This window comes from Carassius auratus, chromosome 8, assembly GCF_003368295.1.
Source record: "Carassius auratus strain Wakin chromosome 8, ASM336829v1, whole genome shotgun sequence".
In the NCBI taxonomy this organism is placed as follows: Eukaryota; Metazoa; Chordata; class Actinopteri; order Cypriniformes; family Cyprinidae; genus Carassius; species Carassius auratus.
This window is the reverse complement of record NC_039250.1, coordinates 13,920,399-13,938,091: the sequence shown is the minus strand read 5'-3', so window position 1 is coordinate 13,938,091 and position 17,693 is coordinate 13,920,399. Positions and strand designations below refer to the sequence as shown.

Here is a 17,693-nt window from a genome sequence, read left to right as displayed (position 1 = left end):
TCCCGGTGTGAATGCACTCATTGATTAACATGGACGCCGCTCACGCTTGCGGTGTGAAACAGGGGTCACACCAAAGGCATGTGTCTTATCCACTGCGCCAACCCAAAGTACATTATTTACGTGTGCTTAAGGCCTTGCAGGTGAAACATTTTATTTGAGTGCTGTTCTAATATGTGTTTATTCAGAGTGCGTCCACCCGAAGCGTCCATACACTAAAATGCCAGTCATGACAGCACCTTTTTTGGTATTGGTATCGATAAAATGTAAACAAAACCTATCCCTACGTTCTAGTGTACTATTAAGGAAAAATTAAAACAATTACATGCGAGTGTACTACTAGAAAAATAATTACATGCGAGTGTACTACTGGGGGGTGGACAATTCTTTCAGTAGTAAATGTTAAAAATGTACAGGCCTTTTACAGGAAATAGACCAAAAATATTCAGGACTCATCTTGTTTGCAGGGGCTTGTACTCTAATTTGACCAATCAAATACACCTTAGAATGAACATCCCCCTCCCCCAATACCACAGTTAGCATTAGAAGAGTCGATTGTGGTTTTATAAGTCTGTTATAACACTAAAAGGCTCTGTTGGCTATTTTATCAAATAAATCAGATAATGTCACAACAATTTAAATGAAACACATCTGAGATGTTATCCTTTTGACCTTTCTTAAAAAATAAACACAGATTATTTACATGGGATTATTTATATGTAAGTACTAAACTACACATCCCATTGGAGTACGTCTCTCCACCTTTTAGTGTCCACCAGCAATTTGGGTGATCCGAATACAAGACTAAATGGCTGCTATGTCACTTTCATATTTACCTGCATTATATTTACCTACAGTATATTACCTTTATTATCGGAGAGGTACTTTACTTGATCTTCCTTTATAGATGTGAGAGAATGTGCAGCTGATAAAAAGCTAAAGTATATTCAGTTTAGTGTGCAATATGCATCAGATGTTCAGTGAACATGGTGTGGGTAGTCTGTGGGAGTGACGTCTGAGGCTGAGACTATTGGATTATTGGTAACACTTTATTTTAGGGACCAATTCTCACTGTTAAATGCACAAATTAATAACTCATTCTGACCATATTTTAGATCCCTTAATTAACAGAAAATAAAACAAAAGGAGGGAATTAACGTAGCCAAAGGGGCAGAGTGTCCAAAACAAAAAGGGGATCTGGTGTCCACGTCATGCTGCGGGGTTCGTGAGGGCTGGGCAGTGTTCATGGAGGAAGGGTCCAGGTAAGGGGCGGTGTCTGGTGGCCGCACACGCTCCCCTCTTTGGACCGGCGGCGGCTCCTTCTAGCGGCCACATCCTGCTCCTGGGCCCGCGGCGCTCACATCTCTGGTGGCACAGGAATCCCTCAACGCACCCTACCTCGACCCATGAGGACACCAGTGTGACTCGTGACAGCTGACTCATCACATTCCAGATCACGAGTCCGGCGGCTCACATCTCTGGTGGCGTGGGAATCCCTCGCCGCACCCTTCCTGGACCCACGAGGACACCAATGTGCATGCACAGAGAAGAGACTGGTCTCCCGAGGAGAGGCACGTTGGGCTTTAAAACCGCGGCGGTGATGAGGCTCCATGCACATCAGGTGTGCCCCATCACACGCCGCCAACCCTGACTGATCCAGTGCTGATCCACCCTCTCTCACACACCCACTCCTGTGGGGAGCCTTGTGAAGATTTAGGATGGTGTGCTGATGATAATCAGGGAGGAGGCAGCTGACTCGTCACAGCAGCAAATTATGTTAATCATTAATAGTGAGAATTGGGCCCCAAACTAAAGTGTGACCGGTTAATTGTATCCATAAACTTCCAGGGAATGTTGTGGCCTAATGGTTAGAGATTCAGACTTGTAATCCAAAGGTTGTGAGTTTGGGTCTTGGCCTGGCAGGAAATGTAAGGGAGTGTATGTACAGCGCTCTCTCTCTCAGCCCTAAATGCCAAGACTGAGGTGCCCTTGAACAAGGCACCAAACCCCCAACTGCTCCCCAGGCACCGTAGCATAAATGGCAAATGGCTGCCCACTGCTCTGGGTGTGTGTTCACGGTGTGTGTGTGTTCACTGCTGTGTGTGTGCACTTTGAATGGGTTAAATGCAGAGCACGAATTCCGGGTATGAGTCACCATACTTGGCTTTATGTCACTTCACTTCACTTCGTACGGCCTGGGTGACATTAGCAAAATGTGAATCATGTCTCAAAGGAAACCATTACATTTTGAAAAAAAAGAAAAAAACAGGAATATGACAAACTTACATAGAATACATTTTTATTTGACATTGCAAAATCACAAGAAACTATAATGTAACATCAAGAACATCTTTTTAATCTACAAAGAGGATTATATTATTTATTACATAATGATTTGCTGCTCAAGAATCATTTGTTAGTATTATCAATGTTTACAACAGTTGTGTGGCTTAATATTTTGTGGAAAGTATTATACACAAACATTCAAAAGGTAAGTAAGATCCATTATTAATTACTGAGCACCAGTAATAATTCATAAGTATTTCAGAATGATTTCTGAAGGCTCAAGTGATACTGAAGACTTAATGTTTCTGAAAAAGCCGCTTTTCCATCACCGCAATAAATTGCATTTTAAAATACATTACAATAGAAAAACACATTTATACACATTTATATAATCTGATAAATACTTGTGCACTCTCATGAAGCAACACCCAGACTCTCATTCCACTCTCTCACTCTTTCCCATCTCATTCCTGCTCAACAAATAAACAAACATTCAACTAAAATTACTGCCCCCCCCCCCCACCCTGACTCCATATCATTCTCTTGTCTTCTGTCTTTCCTTGATCTCTACCTCTATTTCACACTTTCCACTTCTTTACCTCCTCTCTCTCCCTTCTTCCTCTCTCTCTCGGTCTCCCTCCCCCTCTATCAACTCAGTCACTGTGCAGCCGCACATAATTAGCTCTAAACAGCGCACTGCTCTCCCCCACATCTGGAAAGAGTTTAGGCATGGCAGTTTCCTACCAGGACAGCTAAATATTTAGGTTCAGACTCACTGTGTATGGATGAACTCATGATAGAGGGGTGGAGAAAGAGAGCAAGAGGAAAGAGAGGGTGTGTTTGCGCAGAGAGGGGGAGAAAGTGGAAAAATGGCCGTTTATGATACATATATTGGGCTTTATACCACTAAGTAGCACCAAATGACTTGTATATGCCAACAGTATACGCTAATGCAGACAGGATTTATGAGTAATTTGGGATGCAATGGAAACCTGGAAAAGGCTGACGTGTGGAACGCCATCAAACAACACAAACGCGCACATGCACAAAGAGCGATCAGTTACCCGCAGAGGTCAAAGCAGTTAAACTCTAATACGGAGGTGTTGCCACAAATCCTCTGCCGAGCTGCTTGACACACAACTAGAAGCAGCCAATGAACAAACCGCATCTCTCCTGCTCCTAACAGAGCACTTCGGGTGATTTACAGTTTTGAATATATTTTGAAAAAGGCGAAGCTTGGGGAGTAAAGAATCGGTTAGAGCCGTGGCTTAGCGGTTAGCACACGTGCTCCAACACATTGAGCGGTGGGGTGCTAAGTTTCAATCCAGCTCATGTTGTGTCCTGATACCACTTACGTCTTCTTATTAGCATTTGTTGTAGTCTCCAGTCTTCAGTGTCACATGATCCTTAAGGATTTATTCTAATATACTCATTCAGGATCATTGTTGGAAGCAGTTGCGCTGCTTAATTTATTTTTTTTTTGCGCTGCTTAATTTATTCTCTGATGAATAAAAATGTCAAAAGACCAGCGTTTAATTCAAAATCAAAATCATTTGAAACAATTAAAGGCATTACTTTCACTTTTTAGCAATTTAATATATCCTTGCTGGATTTAAGTGACACTGAAGACTGAAGCAATGGCTGATGAAAATTCAGATTTGGATCACAGGAATAAATTACAGTTTAAAATATATTAAAATAGTAAATTGTTCTATTAAATTGCAGTTATATTTCACTATATTCCTGCTTTAATGTATTTTGGATTTAAAAAATGCAGCCTGCATGAGCATAAAACACTTCTTTAAAAAAGCATTACTTATCCCAAACATTTAAATGATAGTTTATATCGCTAAAGCTGGATTTGGATTTATGTGTGTTATCTGCACCACTATTATTCGCTGACTTATTCAGGCTACGTTCAGTGGATGAACAATAAGGAAGGAGAATATGATTCTAGGTAATTATTGAGGTCACTCCCCACCTTCTCCATCTCCACCAATCAGATGAAGGGATGCCATCTGCTTATCTAACCTAATCAGCTGAGGAATGCCAGATGTTGTGTTGCAGGCCTGCAGCTGGTCCAAGAGATAACCTTTACCAAAATGACTGACCCCAGAAATCACATTCTGACCTCTTAAGACCTGTCCGTTTAGCTGGAGTCGCTCAGATCACAGAACACATGACCACTTATTTATGGTTAGAACTAAAATGATTGTATCAATGAGTTTCTCAGTGTCACATTACTCTGAAACAAAAATGTATATGGTATACAGTACTGAATATTCTGTTGTGTGATGACCAAAACACTGATTGCATTATCCCTAGCTGCCTTTCTTTGTCTAATGAACGAGACTGTATAAGGTGAAGGACAACTCATAGAAGAATGAATTAGATAAATCGTAAAACCATTTAATCAAGTCCTTCTTGATTGGCATTGTTCAGATGACATAAAGTACATCATGAAATTACTCTGTCGTATTTCTAATATGGTGCTGCAGTGATGATATATATTTTTTGGTATACCCTGGTTCCCTTAAAAGAAAGCCAAAAGTTTTTTTTCTTTTGGATTATTGCAGAAAATAAGCTCTGTGATGATTAAATGTTTATGACTCTTACATGTTTTGTTCATTGTGACAGTCTTCAAAATTAATTTTTTTTTAATGAATTTAGAACGCTTAACACAAGCACCAGAAGTAAAGAGCTAAAAGAAGGCTACAAACTACATCAAAGTCACATGACTTCAACAACACCTGACAACTCTTGCAGTCTATATTTAAAAAGAAAATCCGGAGAGTTTGAGTTTGAATAGTTAGTGTGATTATTATGAACACAATGAAAATATCTGAGTATAATAATATCTGAAATATCTGAGTTACTAATATTGTTTTCCTATGTATTCACTGACGCCTCACCTGTCCTCGTGTTGAGAGAAACTGGGAGTGAAGTGTGCTGAAGCACTTCCTTTAGCCTGAGGCTTATGCATTCCACTTTTGGTGTGAAAGGGCCTTTACAGGTTTTCTTTTATTAAAAATAAATAAGGAAGCCCACCCCAGGGGACAAAAAGTAATGCAAAAGCAAGGTAATGCAATACTTTCTATAAAAATTAAGTAATGCAATAAGTTACTTTTTTTATGGAGTAACGCAGTATTGCAAGACAATTAAAATTGTGCTAAATAAGTGGTACAATGCTTACTTGTTTCCAGGTTTTGGCCTACAAAAAATGCATCCTCCTTTTAGCACTCTGGCTGTATTTACATTACATGGTTCAAGTGACCCAATTCCATTTTTTCCTTCCATGTGGCATACATCAGATATGACTCACGAACATGTAAGCAAGAAAAAACACATGGATACCGATGTTCTCAGATCGGTTTCAGGTATCATTCATGTGTGGAAATGAATCTGATATGAATTGAATATGGGCAGTTGATTCTGCCATGTAAGTGGACATTTCAGATACACCTGTTAATGCAAGTCGATTGTCACTGAAAAAGTGACGATGGCAAATGACATCAGCTCAGATGTATGCATTTCTGGGTCAGTACAACCACCTTGAGTTGTTTTGCCAAGTGTAAAGTGTATTTGAAGATACAGAATATGGGTCACATTTTTTAAAATGTAAGCTGCTCATTCAAAAATCTGTGCAAATCAGTGCAAATGCATCCTATTAGGCACTGAATAAAATACCCATTAACAGATCAGTCAAAAGAATTGCCTCGGGGTCCTCGACAGGAATTTTTTTTTTTATGACAGAGTAGAAATAGAACAATCCATTTTTTGCGTGATTTACTAAATGTGTGACAACATTACTGTCAGATTTCATCTCTGATTAGAAATATGAAATCTTAACAAGCAGTTTTGGGGGTATTCCCATTCAAGCAGATAATGTTGCCAAGATGGCCACAGAGTGAACTGAATTTCCTCATAGGGCTTTGGCACCGATCTCCTCTACTAGAACTATTTTATACCAACATTTAGTCCTGGTGAGTTAGAGAGCAGCTAGAGGCATGAGCGGGAAAAAGACAGATGATGTATCCCAGAGCGCACCTGGGATGCTGTCTGGACAATCCCAAGGAATGTCAGCGAAAACAACAGCATTAACGCAACACTCTGCATGTAGAAAGGTCAAAAGAAAATCCTGAGAAACAGTCGGATCGACTTACCCTGAAAAACACACAACCAAACTAGTGCTGAGCACAGCATTTTCATTAACCGTTGCTCATTTTCCCTTCGGGGGGGCAGGAGACTATGAATACTCTACTTCTAACACACAAAGCCTCATAAAAGTGCCACACGGTGTGCTTTCCACATGTTCGGAAAACAAATAAACGATGTTAAGAGGTGCAAAAGGCTCATGTGAGCTGGTCTCCAACCGCCTCCGTCGTCTGCCACCCAGCCTACTTTTGCCCCCTTCCTATCTTTTTTTCAGTCCATTTCCTCTGGTTTCGCAGAGGCAATGTGTTGAGCAGATGTGAGCGATTATTAAGCAGAGCCACTAGCCTCTTTAAATGGAGTCCTGGCTACCCTGGGCCTCCTCCTCCGAGGGGACCAATCCTCTGGCTGCATACTCCTCTCCTGGGCTTGTTCGCAGCGTTTCGAGTGCTTTTAATGTTTATGTTTTTACGACAGCCATGTGCAGGCGAATTCTGCTCCCGCTGGGAAGGGGAGCAGAAGGGCATCACTGGAAGGCAGGAGTTCTGAGTCGGAGAGTGATTAATTCTTGCTTTTCCACACCAATTTTCAGCCTGGATACTTCCAAAGATGTTGGACGGCTGCACGGGCGTCCATGTCAAGAAACAGACGAAAAATGGCGCTCCCCTCACCAAAACAAATACACGTAGCTTTAGACTGATCTCCCTTGTCTCACACTGGGATTAAGTGCATACTTTGTCCGACAAGTATTTCGTACGGGCGCCCAAACACCCACAGACCTGCTCTCAAGTACTATAATAGTCATCAAGACTAACAGGTAATAACACAATAGGTCATAACTAGATACAGCCAAACTTTGGAGTGGGTTTAGCTTCCTTCCTGCACAGACAACACGAATATGGTCCATTATGAACAGACTGGAATATTATAGCACTGGGAAAGGAAGGAGACGGTCGGCCATTAAAGTGCACAGATCTTGGGGCGGGGGTGAGGGGTGTGTGTGGAAAGAGGTGGGAGGGATGCATTCAGGAAGCACATCTCCTTTGCTTTTGGATGAAAGGCATGTGTAAAATGACAGGCCTTTGACAATACATCAGCGTTAAGTTCTGCAACAAGCTCCTCTTCAGTGCTTCAGTCTGATCATAATTCTCACCTCATCTCTCATCTTTTAGTGAAGGAAAATTAATCTAAAGGAGCAGAGTTTGTAGTACAGCATGTAAACAATGTGTCTAAGTAGTGTGTGTTCGTCCTTCTTGTGAGATATTCAATACAGCCATATTTTTTCTTTCTGTGTCTACTGTTCCAATGCCTTTGAATTCAACCCAAATGGCTTTACTCTAAACGTCTTTACTTTAAATGCTGATGTTGGTAAAAAGTTGTAACACACATAAAAACAGATTCTCTGTTCTTGGTACACAAGTTACTACAAAATATTGTAATACGGCTGTGAGCTTTGGCTAACTGTAAAACTAGTTATGAAATAGCATATGAATGAATGGAAAATTGTTATTATTTAATCAAATGATCGGTTGTCCTTTAAACACACATTATTGGCATTTTAAAGAATCAGTGCAATAGAACTGATTTGACAGTACAGTTGCTTAATCATTTGTTTTTAGACTATATTTCATTTTAATAAGGGCAACACCTGTCCCCTACCAACAAATACTAATCTAAGTCTTTCTTAATGTAAGAATATTCATTTGACTGTAAATTAAATTAAAGTTAAAGTTTAAATTAAAATGACGCATTTAGCAGACGCTTTTATCCAAAGCGACTTACAGTGCATTCATGCTATCAGTTTTAATCCTATCATGTGTTCCCGGTAACATGTAAATGTTTCTTATTTCAAAAGAAGGTACATATATTTGTATTAATCACTGAGTTGTGAAGAGAAATGTAAAACCTGTTACAGTTGCCCCTGGACTCCCTGTATAGAGTTACATTTTGACAGCTGCTCAAAGCCGCTGTCTATTAAGATCTTGTAGTCACTATAAAATGGTCAGAACTTTGTCTTGTATGCCAGTTTACATCTTTATGCCCAGTGTTGCTGCCACATTTGCTGTTTTTACGGTAGATGCTAGATATACATAATCAACGCCATACCACTGTAAATCATTGTGCTATCAATAATTCCCGCAATCTCATTTGCTATAGTCCTGCGTCTTCACAGTTTGTTTGAAATCAATTACTTGAAACTAGTGATTTTGAGAATTTTCACATTCCAGATCCCACTACAAACACGGGTTTAAGTTCCTGCACAAACTATGTGGTGAAGATTTGGGCCACAAATGTAACACAAGCATGAGCTTAATATAATTATATTGACTTGGTCATATCATTGTAGTCGAGCAGCCAATTTGTTGTTTTCATGAAATACGTAGGCTATGCTGTACCATTGACAAGGTGTTGCTTAAGAGAGTAAATGAATGAAATACTCACAGTGACACGGTCCTGTTGGGGATCAGACTGACTTCGGGCGTTTCAGTCAGCTCCTTCCCAACGCAGCTCACTTTCCTCCGCGCTCCGGGCGCGCTGTGCGCTTTACCGCGGTCCTCTGCGCAGCTGCAGCCGCTGGAAAGGAGCTCCGGACACCCTGCAGAGACTCTGTGAAGCAGCAGCAGGACAAACACACGAACCCAAAACGGGATGCGGACGCAGGGTCCCGACATTGTCCCCCACACTTTCAACTGCCCGGTCCCAGGTCAGCCCATGACATCAGGGCACAAGCTTTTCTGGCTGATAATAACTTTTAAATATCAATACTGAGAAACACAGTTATTCCTTTCCGAGTGTGAACGGAGAGATCACCACGTTAGACTGCAACACTCGCACTTCTGTTAAAACATGACAGGACTCCTGTCACTGAGGCAGTAAAATATATCCATCATGTCATATTTCCATCATGCATTTTCTTTCCTCCATATCCCAAATAAAATCGAAGGAGCACTTAAACAAACAAACAAAAAACGTTACGCATGTGACGAGCGCAAACGAGCGACGTGCAGAAATGTCACTCTGTCTCCTTATTAAACGAAAGTGCAGTTGTAACTAGTGTGCTTTTGAGCGCACCGCAATTACGATTCCTCAATGCAGCTGTTTTCCATACTTTTTCCTGGTGTATTTCACAGAAGAATACTAGTTGACTTGTCAAAAAGTCTCAGTCGCGCATCAGCAAACGTGACGCGCTGCGGCTCCGGTGCGCTCCGGGGTCCGTGTGGTGTCAGTCGAAATCTGACTTTGAATAACGGTCCCGATCTTAATTCCAGGACTCTGGCGCTTTTCCTCTGCCATCCTGTCACACTCACACTCAGCTCCAGCCTCAGTGCGCACATTCCTCTCCCGGAGCCGCGCGGTCCTAGCGCAGCCAATTTAATGCCACCAATATCAGTCTATTTATGGTAACACTAAGATTTTACATTACAGTATCCAGATCATGCTACTCAAATTAATTATAGTAATAAAATGAACAGTGTATTTGCATTTGTGGAAAACATTCATACAAAAGCTATTTACATAATATTTAATAAACTATTGTTTATTTTAGAATTTTTGCTATGCACTCAAGGTCAAATTAAAAAGATAAGTAATAGTAAAAGTTGATATACATGGATATATGGAAGTCTGAAGTAATAGCTGATGAAAATTCAACTTTGCATCACAGGAATAAATATTATTTTTAAAGTATTTTAATTCATAAAAATACATCCATAAAAACAATCACAATAAGGTCTTTCTTAAATCTGTTTCTCAATATTTTCAGAAAAATATGTACATTCACATTTATGCATTTAGCAGACACTAGGTGATCCAAAGCATAAACATTTATCAAATTGCTAACAACACTTGTAATATACAATGCCAGGTGTATTAGACAACTAACTCTTAAAAACAAGGTTCATAATTGACATTAATGGCTTAAAGTTCATGAAATGTTCTTTAAAGTGCAAAAAGATTCAATTATTAAAATATTAATCGAGTCAAGTTAGTTTCCGTTAATTAAATTTTGAACGTGAATTTTGGTCTACTTTTAATAGCACTGGGGTAGAGCAGATGAAAATGGATAACTAGAGTAAAACTAAAGCATCTTTGAAAAGGTTTTAATTATATGACCAACATGTGAGGAATACTGTAAGAATCCCTCTCCCTCAGGAATGGCAGCATTTGGTAGGTTTCTTTAAAAACTCTTTCTCTCTTTATATTACTAATAGATATGTGTTTGGACTTGGCATTAGTCATGTCATTAATGCTCTCTACATATCAGGCACTATGACCCAGCTGGTCAGTCCTTGCGGCTGTCGGTGCCTCCTTGGATCTTTGCGTGCGACTGGACCATAGGAGCCTGAATGAGGCTTTGGCTGCGATGTGTACAGAGCGCATGGGGTCTGAGAACCAAAGAGGAGAAACGTAATACATCCAGGAAACAGATCATCAAGAATGATAGATATACAGTCGCCTCTTAGTTTGTTTCTCTTGGTTCAGACAGAACAAATACAACAGAATTGCTGACTTAAGTGAGCAGTTGTAGGACGGTTTCACAATCTTCACATATTGTAAGCATTTCTCCAGCGAAACCAGTATTTGACTTATACTTACAGCTGTGTCAACATGAATGCACGGCTGAGGAAATGAAGACCACACTATAGCAGAGCCTTACACATTACCTATTACTATGTTATTACAGTATTGTAAACATGTAATAGCATACTGAACCGCACAAACTAACGCTCCCTTTTTAGAACCATGATTGAACTTTTTTCAAAACTATATCCTCCCTTACCAATTACTGTCTACTCTGCTGCTGGATTATGAATTAATAAAAATGGGTTTAAATGCTCCAGTTGTTTAACAAACTGTGATCTCCAAAGCTGAGCCAAAAAGTGTGTGGCAGGCAATTACATTTCAACACTCGGATCCCACTAAGACAAAATGTGTGGAAGATGGCCATGTGTCATGCATGTAGTATACACAGACTGGCTGAGGTTAACCTTCAGACGAACCAAAAGAAAACCACAGAGACGGAATCTGAAGGATTAAGGCTTATTTTGAAGGTCCCAGAGTTCTTGCCAATTCTGTTTGTCATTATTATAACAACAATGTGTGTCTGTTCAGTTGCTACTCAAATCTTGTTATCAGGCATTTGCTATGGAGGAAAAAAAAATGCTCCCATCAGCAGAAATGTTCAAAAGTTTGAAAAAGAGCTCGGGAAAGGAGGAAAGGGAACCAGATACGGACCTCTGAGATGTTTATGGGGCATGCTGTGAAATTCCCAACACACGTGATACTTAATTTCCTCGGGTCTTTGATGCTCATACTGTACTGGAAGTCAACGTTTACTTCCAGCAGAGCTAAAATACCGTGTTGTTTTATTTTAAAATGGCAACTTTTAATTTTAAAACCGACACCTTATGATATACAAGAAGCAGAGAAATAGGAAACCGTAGGCCACGTTTTGAAAATACTTTGGAGTAAACGGATGGAGGTTTTTAATTGAGGTTGACGTTCATGTCCCGTGCCACAGGTTCAGACGTGTGAGCGCTGCCCGCTCGCACAAAGGGGGACTGTGTTCTGGCTAAAATCGTGCAAACCCACGTTTGTTTTTGCTGTACTCGCTTCGGCGCTGCGGAATAAGGGCCTGCAAGAAAGGCCATTCCAATTGCTTCCGGAAACAGGCAAACGTGCACCGCGGCGCCTCCAAACCAGGTCTGTTTATCCTGCACTTTAAATGACGTTTTGAGCACGTTCCCTCCCCACCTCCAAGACCCCCAAACCCTCCTCATCTGGTACGCAGTTTCCATTTAAAATGTCACGTCCCAAACTGCACATTACATGAAATTGTGCTTAATGTCATCCAGACAAACTTTTATGTCCTTCCAACATTCTCGCGCTCACTTTCGCGAACTCCCTCCTATTCCCCCATTGCTTTTCTTTTCTAGCTCATATCGCCGAGCAAGCAGTATCTCTCTCTCCCCGAACAACATCTGGAGTCCATTCCAGGTGCAATAAAGAAGAGGGAATAGAAACGCAGAAGTAGGCCTCAGTCTTCAGTGAGAGTGAAAGTAATACATAGGCAAATACAAGGAGGAAAATGACACAGATAGTTATTAGGCTTTAGAGAGAGACAGACACTATACAATATCTATACAAGATACTATGCATGCAGCCCTAAAAATACTATTATTTTTGATTAATTATTCAAAAACATTTTTTTTTCTATTCAGCATTTATTGTAAATATGCTATTTTTATTGCACACACACATGTACACTATAATAACAAATTGGGGCCAAGATTTCAAAGAAATATTTTGTAATAATACTACAATTTATATTAATTTTCTAAAAAAAAAAAATTCAACTTAAAATAATCTGTTACCCCACTGCCTTAATTTTTGTAGTCCACTAAAATATATTTTTTATAAATATAAAATATAATATAACATTGTGTTGACTAAACTTAAAATTTTAAGTCAGCAGGGGGAACAAATTATTTGAAGTTGACTGATTTTTTCATTATTATACTGTAACTTTATTTTTTTATGTATATGCAACTAATGTTTTTTTTATTATTATTATTTAAATTGTGCAAGCGTGTTTCTGTCACAGGATTAAAACAAAATGAAACAAAAAGATAATAGTGACTGTGTTTTCCTCAGAATTTAGACTTGATCAGGATCTTGATCTGAGTTCATGATTATGAACACATACTTTTGTGTACATACTGCGGTGCGCTTTTTTGTTTTACACATACTCTTCCATACTTTGCCAGACTTTTGTATTGTATAAATATGATTTATTTATTTACAATGCAGATATGAGAAATAATAAATAATGTTAATATACATTAGTTTTACATTTCTTTCTTTATGTAAGTATATACACACACACACACACACACATAATAATAATGTGATATCAAATATGATATATTACTACGGGTCTTATAATACTATTGACTTATCTTACAGACACCGTGTGTGAGACAGCTCCTCTCAGGGCTGAAGGTAATGACCCCCGCTGGCTGACGTCATTTCCCCTGGCGCTATCACTCTGATGAGGTCACTATCTGCCTCTGATCCACAGGGAGATTTTAATACTGGTTGAAAAACACAACCAAATGTATGAAAGGCACAAAAACAAAAACACAGCCAACAAATATATAAAGAACACTTTGTGAGTTCATTTCAAAGCAGTGTTGGCGCGTGATTAAAGGATATCTACTTGATCTGAAGTCAAGTGACTCAGATATGAAGTTCAGCAGGCCTGTGTTTATGTACAGCGCCACCTTGTGGTGTCCGTCTGTTGATGTTGGTCATGTTTCAGAGGCAAGCATTTCTATCACTTTTCTTTAACAATGAGGACTATCAATATACAGGAGAACAGTTTTTCTTTCTTTCTTTCTTTTTAAAAAATAATAATAAAAAAAAGGAAATTCCCCAAAATCTTTTCAGAGTTCAAGTTATTACAAGCTTTACTTTTTTCAGGATATGAAGTCAGATTGACAAGACACGTTAAACTTGCAAACAAAAGAAAATGTGGAATTGTGACAGTTAAGCTCAGAAATTTTTGAAAAATAATAATACATGCAATAATTTATTTTTATTTTTTTCAATATATAAAGTCATAATTACAGTAAACTTGCAATTCTGAGAAGATGACTCAGATTTGCAGGATGTAAATTCCGAATTGCAAGACTGAAAACTTGCTTTTTTTTTTTTTTTTTTTTTTTAGAATTGCGACAAAAAAATGTTTGATTTGTAAGATATAGTTATTTTTTTTATCGTGTGGCAGAAACTTCCAAAAAATGCACCTACATACATACATACATAAAGAAATAAAGTTCATAAAACATGTCTGTTACCTTCATATAACAAAAATTTTAAAATCGAAAATCTGTTAGTTTAAATTAAATCAACCACCAGAAAAAAAATACTTGAAGTTGTAGAACCCCCATAAGATGATTGAATAACTTTCATCTGAATTAACATTTTCGTGTTAAGCTATTTCTACAGTGACATAAAAACACCACAAAGACCAAGTATGTTCAAGTGGGCCAATATTTGACACACCTCATAAAATGTCGGGCCTCAACAATGAGGTTAGATAGCAGGAGTTAAGTGCGGACCACTTGAATGTACATCAGCCATTCCGTCAGCGTGTCCCATTAGGAAATCACTCTAACAAATGTCTGATTGCTCCCATTTCCCCGTTCACCGGAGCACAGTTCCTGTCTTTAGTGTTAACCGCTGATTCCGTTTAATGGGCTTTTGGGGGAAAGATTGATTACAGCGATGTCTGGAAACAAGCATGACCTCACACGCATGAACAAAACACCAGAGATAACAACCCGTGACCTTAACTGATTGCTGGGAGAAACCTGTGTCCAAAAATATCAAACAGCACAGGCAGGTCATTCATCTCCGACAAACAATGTAAATTGCATCGGCACCGGTTATTTATGCTGGGTAGCCTAGTTTTATGAGAGAGTAAGTCTTAAATGAACTGAATAGACTGATTTAAAAACTCCATTGCTGTAAATAAAATGATTCACAAGGCTAAGAATGATTGCCCTCATGTTTGACTTGTTTCCATTGTATTACTTGGATGTCATACATATTTCTTTACCAGCGAAAAAAAAGTCTAAACTGGCATCAGCACTACTAAACTACAGTACTAAACTACTAAACATGCATTGCAAGACAAATTTAGCTTGCTTTCCTAATGACATCCTAATGGCCTGGTTCATTGTTTGCAGATAGCTGGTGCTGATTGACTGAGAACCAGCCAACCAGTGTTGCCAACTCATTACCAGGGGAATTTGCTAAAGGCAGATTGATTCGTTGCTAAATTACCATTTTGATGTCATTGCGTGATGACGTCATTGCACAATCATGACCCAAAACAGCATTTTTACATTTAAGCAGTGTACATAGTTAGTGTGCAACACAAAAGTCTGTTAAAATAGAAAACAATTAATATGAAGGAACGATCCATATTTATTTTTTACAGGTGTTTTACCTGTTTTAAATTTCACATTGCATTTTGTGTTTTGAAGTTATAACTTAATGGATAACATCCTGGCAGAACATGACTGGTACCTTCTCAGGTTTCCGTATATATATTTTTCTTACAGTGTTCCTAACTGAACAACAATTATATAAGCTTATATTGACCAATTGGAACTAGACACGTAATGCACATTTGATGTTTGTACTGTTTGTTTGTACTTTCTCCAGGCCTCTCCAGGTTGATGTGCTGCTTGGTTGGCTAGCAGTTCAATGGTTTCCTCTTTTTGTGTAATTTAGATGAAAATATGTGCCTTTTTATTATTTGAGTCACTTTACAAAAGTTGCTGAAAGTTGCCAAAAATACTTTTTTAAAATAGCTAAATTGTTAGGGTAGTCTGAAAAGTTGCTAAATCTAGCACAAAAATTGCTAAACTGGCAACACTGCAGGCAACCATACTAATCGGACGAAATCATCTCTAATGACACCTAGCGGTCAAAAAGAAAATCACAAAAATAAATATTGTCTTCACACAGTGGGTGCTGTTTTGTTGAACAAATTTCCTCTCTTTTGAACATATAAAAACCTCTGCAACCTGTGTACAGCTGCAAAAAAATACAAAATAAAACATTTACCATTTTAAAATGGTTCCTACAATATGCCAACATAAATTAATAAATAAAAATCAGCTTTCCAGGTGGAATATGAAAGAAAAAAAAAATCGGTTTGTTTAGGCAGAAGAGTAAAGGCCATACAAGAAGAGAGAAATGTTGACTGAAATCATTGGTTTTGTGGTCTACCAACAAAGCGGTAGCCTTGATTGTAAAAGTTAGAATCACTTCAAAGAACTTTGCCAGATTTATCTACCGATCCGCCACCGCGGTGTACGGTGCTATCCGTTTAACGTTACCCGTCAAGAAAAGTGAGCTCGCCATCTGTTTTCTAGCGATCTCTCTAGCGAGGAAATTATTATTATCATTTGTCTGCTATAATGTTGCCACTTCTTTTGGTCGCGTCGAATTAACAACTTATTTTGAATTAATTTCTTCGAAAATCATTCACTTTTTCAAGCCCTCGAAACGCCCCCCGCTGGTCAGTACGGTGTAAATACAACAAAAGCTAAGCCCAAACTTTCATAAAAAACACTTTTTACAAGCCAATTGCACATTTTTATTGAGGGTGTAATAAATCATCTAGTAAAATTAAATATGGAATGTCTTTTTCTCTTGATTACACAAATGTATCATTAAAAATAATTGAAAACCATGATCTGATATCATAAAAAAAAAAAACATGGGTTGACAAAGTTCAAATAAATAGCAGTGTGTTATAAAGTTCCATATCATCAAATGTAATGAAAACATAACACATGTAATTCCAAATGAAAGAATTCTCAAGTCTGCATTGTTCTTTGACAGGAAGCAAAGAAAATGTATATTAACACGGTCAAAAAATACTTAGCAATATTTATTAGCATAGTCATGATTTTTTTTTTTTTTTTTACAACTGTTGTACATCTATATTGCATAAGTCTGAGGGTTTGCTTCAGAAACTGTGTTTTTAATGTCACTCCACAAGTTTTTAATGGGGTTGAGGCCAAGGGATTGAGCTGGCCACTCAATTACCTCAATCCTTTTAGTCTGAAACCATGTTGCTCACTTACTCAGGCGTTTATGGTCATTTTCTTGTTGAGACACCCATTTCGGGGCCACTTCCTCTTCAACACAGGGCAACATAATAGATTCAAATGGATCCATAATCCCTGGTACACTATAAAAAAAATGATGTGAATAATTTCTCGATTTAAATGTGCATTTGATGACAGCTGGGTCTGTTGCTTTTCTAATATGCTACTACAAGTTATTTGCATTGCAGAAATTTCACTAAACTTATAATAACAGTGGATCATCAGGTAACTGATGTTGTAGGCCTACTGCCTTTTTTAATTTATTTTTATCACCACTGTAGATCATCGGCATTTAGTGTCAACCCAAAAATGACATTTCTGTCATTTACTTATATTGAACTTTTTGTGGGGGAAAAAAATTATTTAAAAAATATTTATACACACACACACACACACTGTGGAAGTCATCAACTGTTTGGTTAATTATCTTTTTGTGTTTAGCAGAAGAAAGAGCTTCAGGGTGAGTAAATGACGCACCTTTACTATAAAAACGCTTTTATAAGAATCAAACAACTTAACCAAAATACCATAATACAGCAAAACAGACAAAAGCAATTCATCCAAATA

General features: G+C 38.4%; 1 protein-coding gene across 1 annotated transcript in view; it reads right to left on the bottom strand.

The window, feature by feature from the left end:
• The window catches only part of LOC113107365 (adhesion G protein-coupled receptor A2), a 77,522-nt gene extending 67,778 nt beyond the window's left edge, over positions 1-9,744 (bottom strand). Inside the window, exon 1 of the mRNA XM_026269817.1 lies at positions 8,878-9,744. Within this exon, the coding sequence (XP_026125602.1) occupies positions 8,878-9,107 (230 nt within the window). The 5' untranslated portion in view covers positions 9,108-9,744. The remainder of the gene's footprint in view (positions 1-8,877) is intronic.
• Between the last annotated feature and the right edge of the window lie 7,949 nt (positions 9,745-17,693).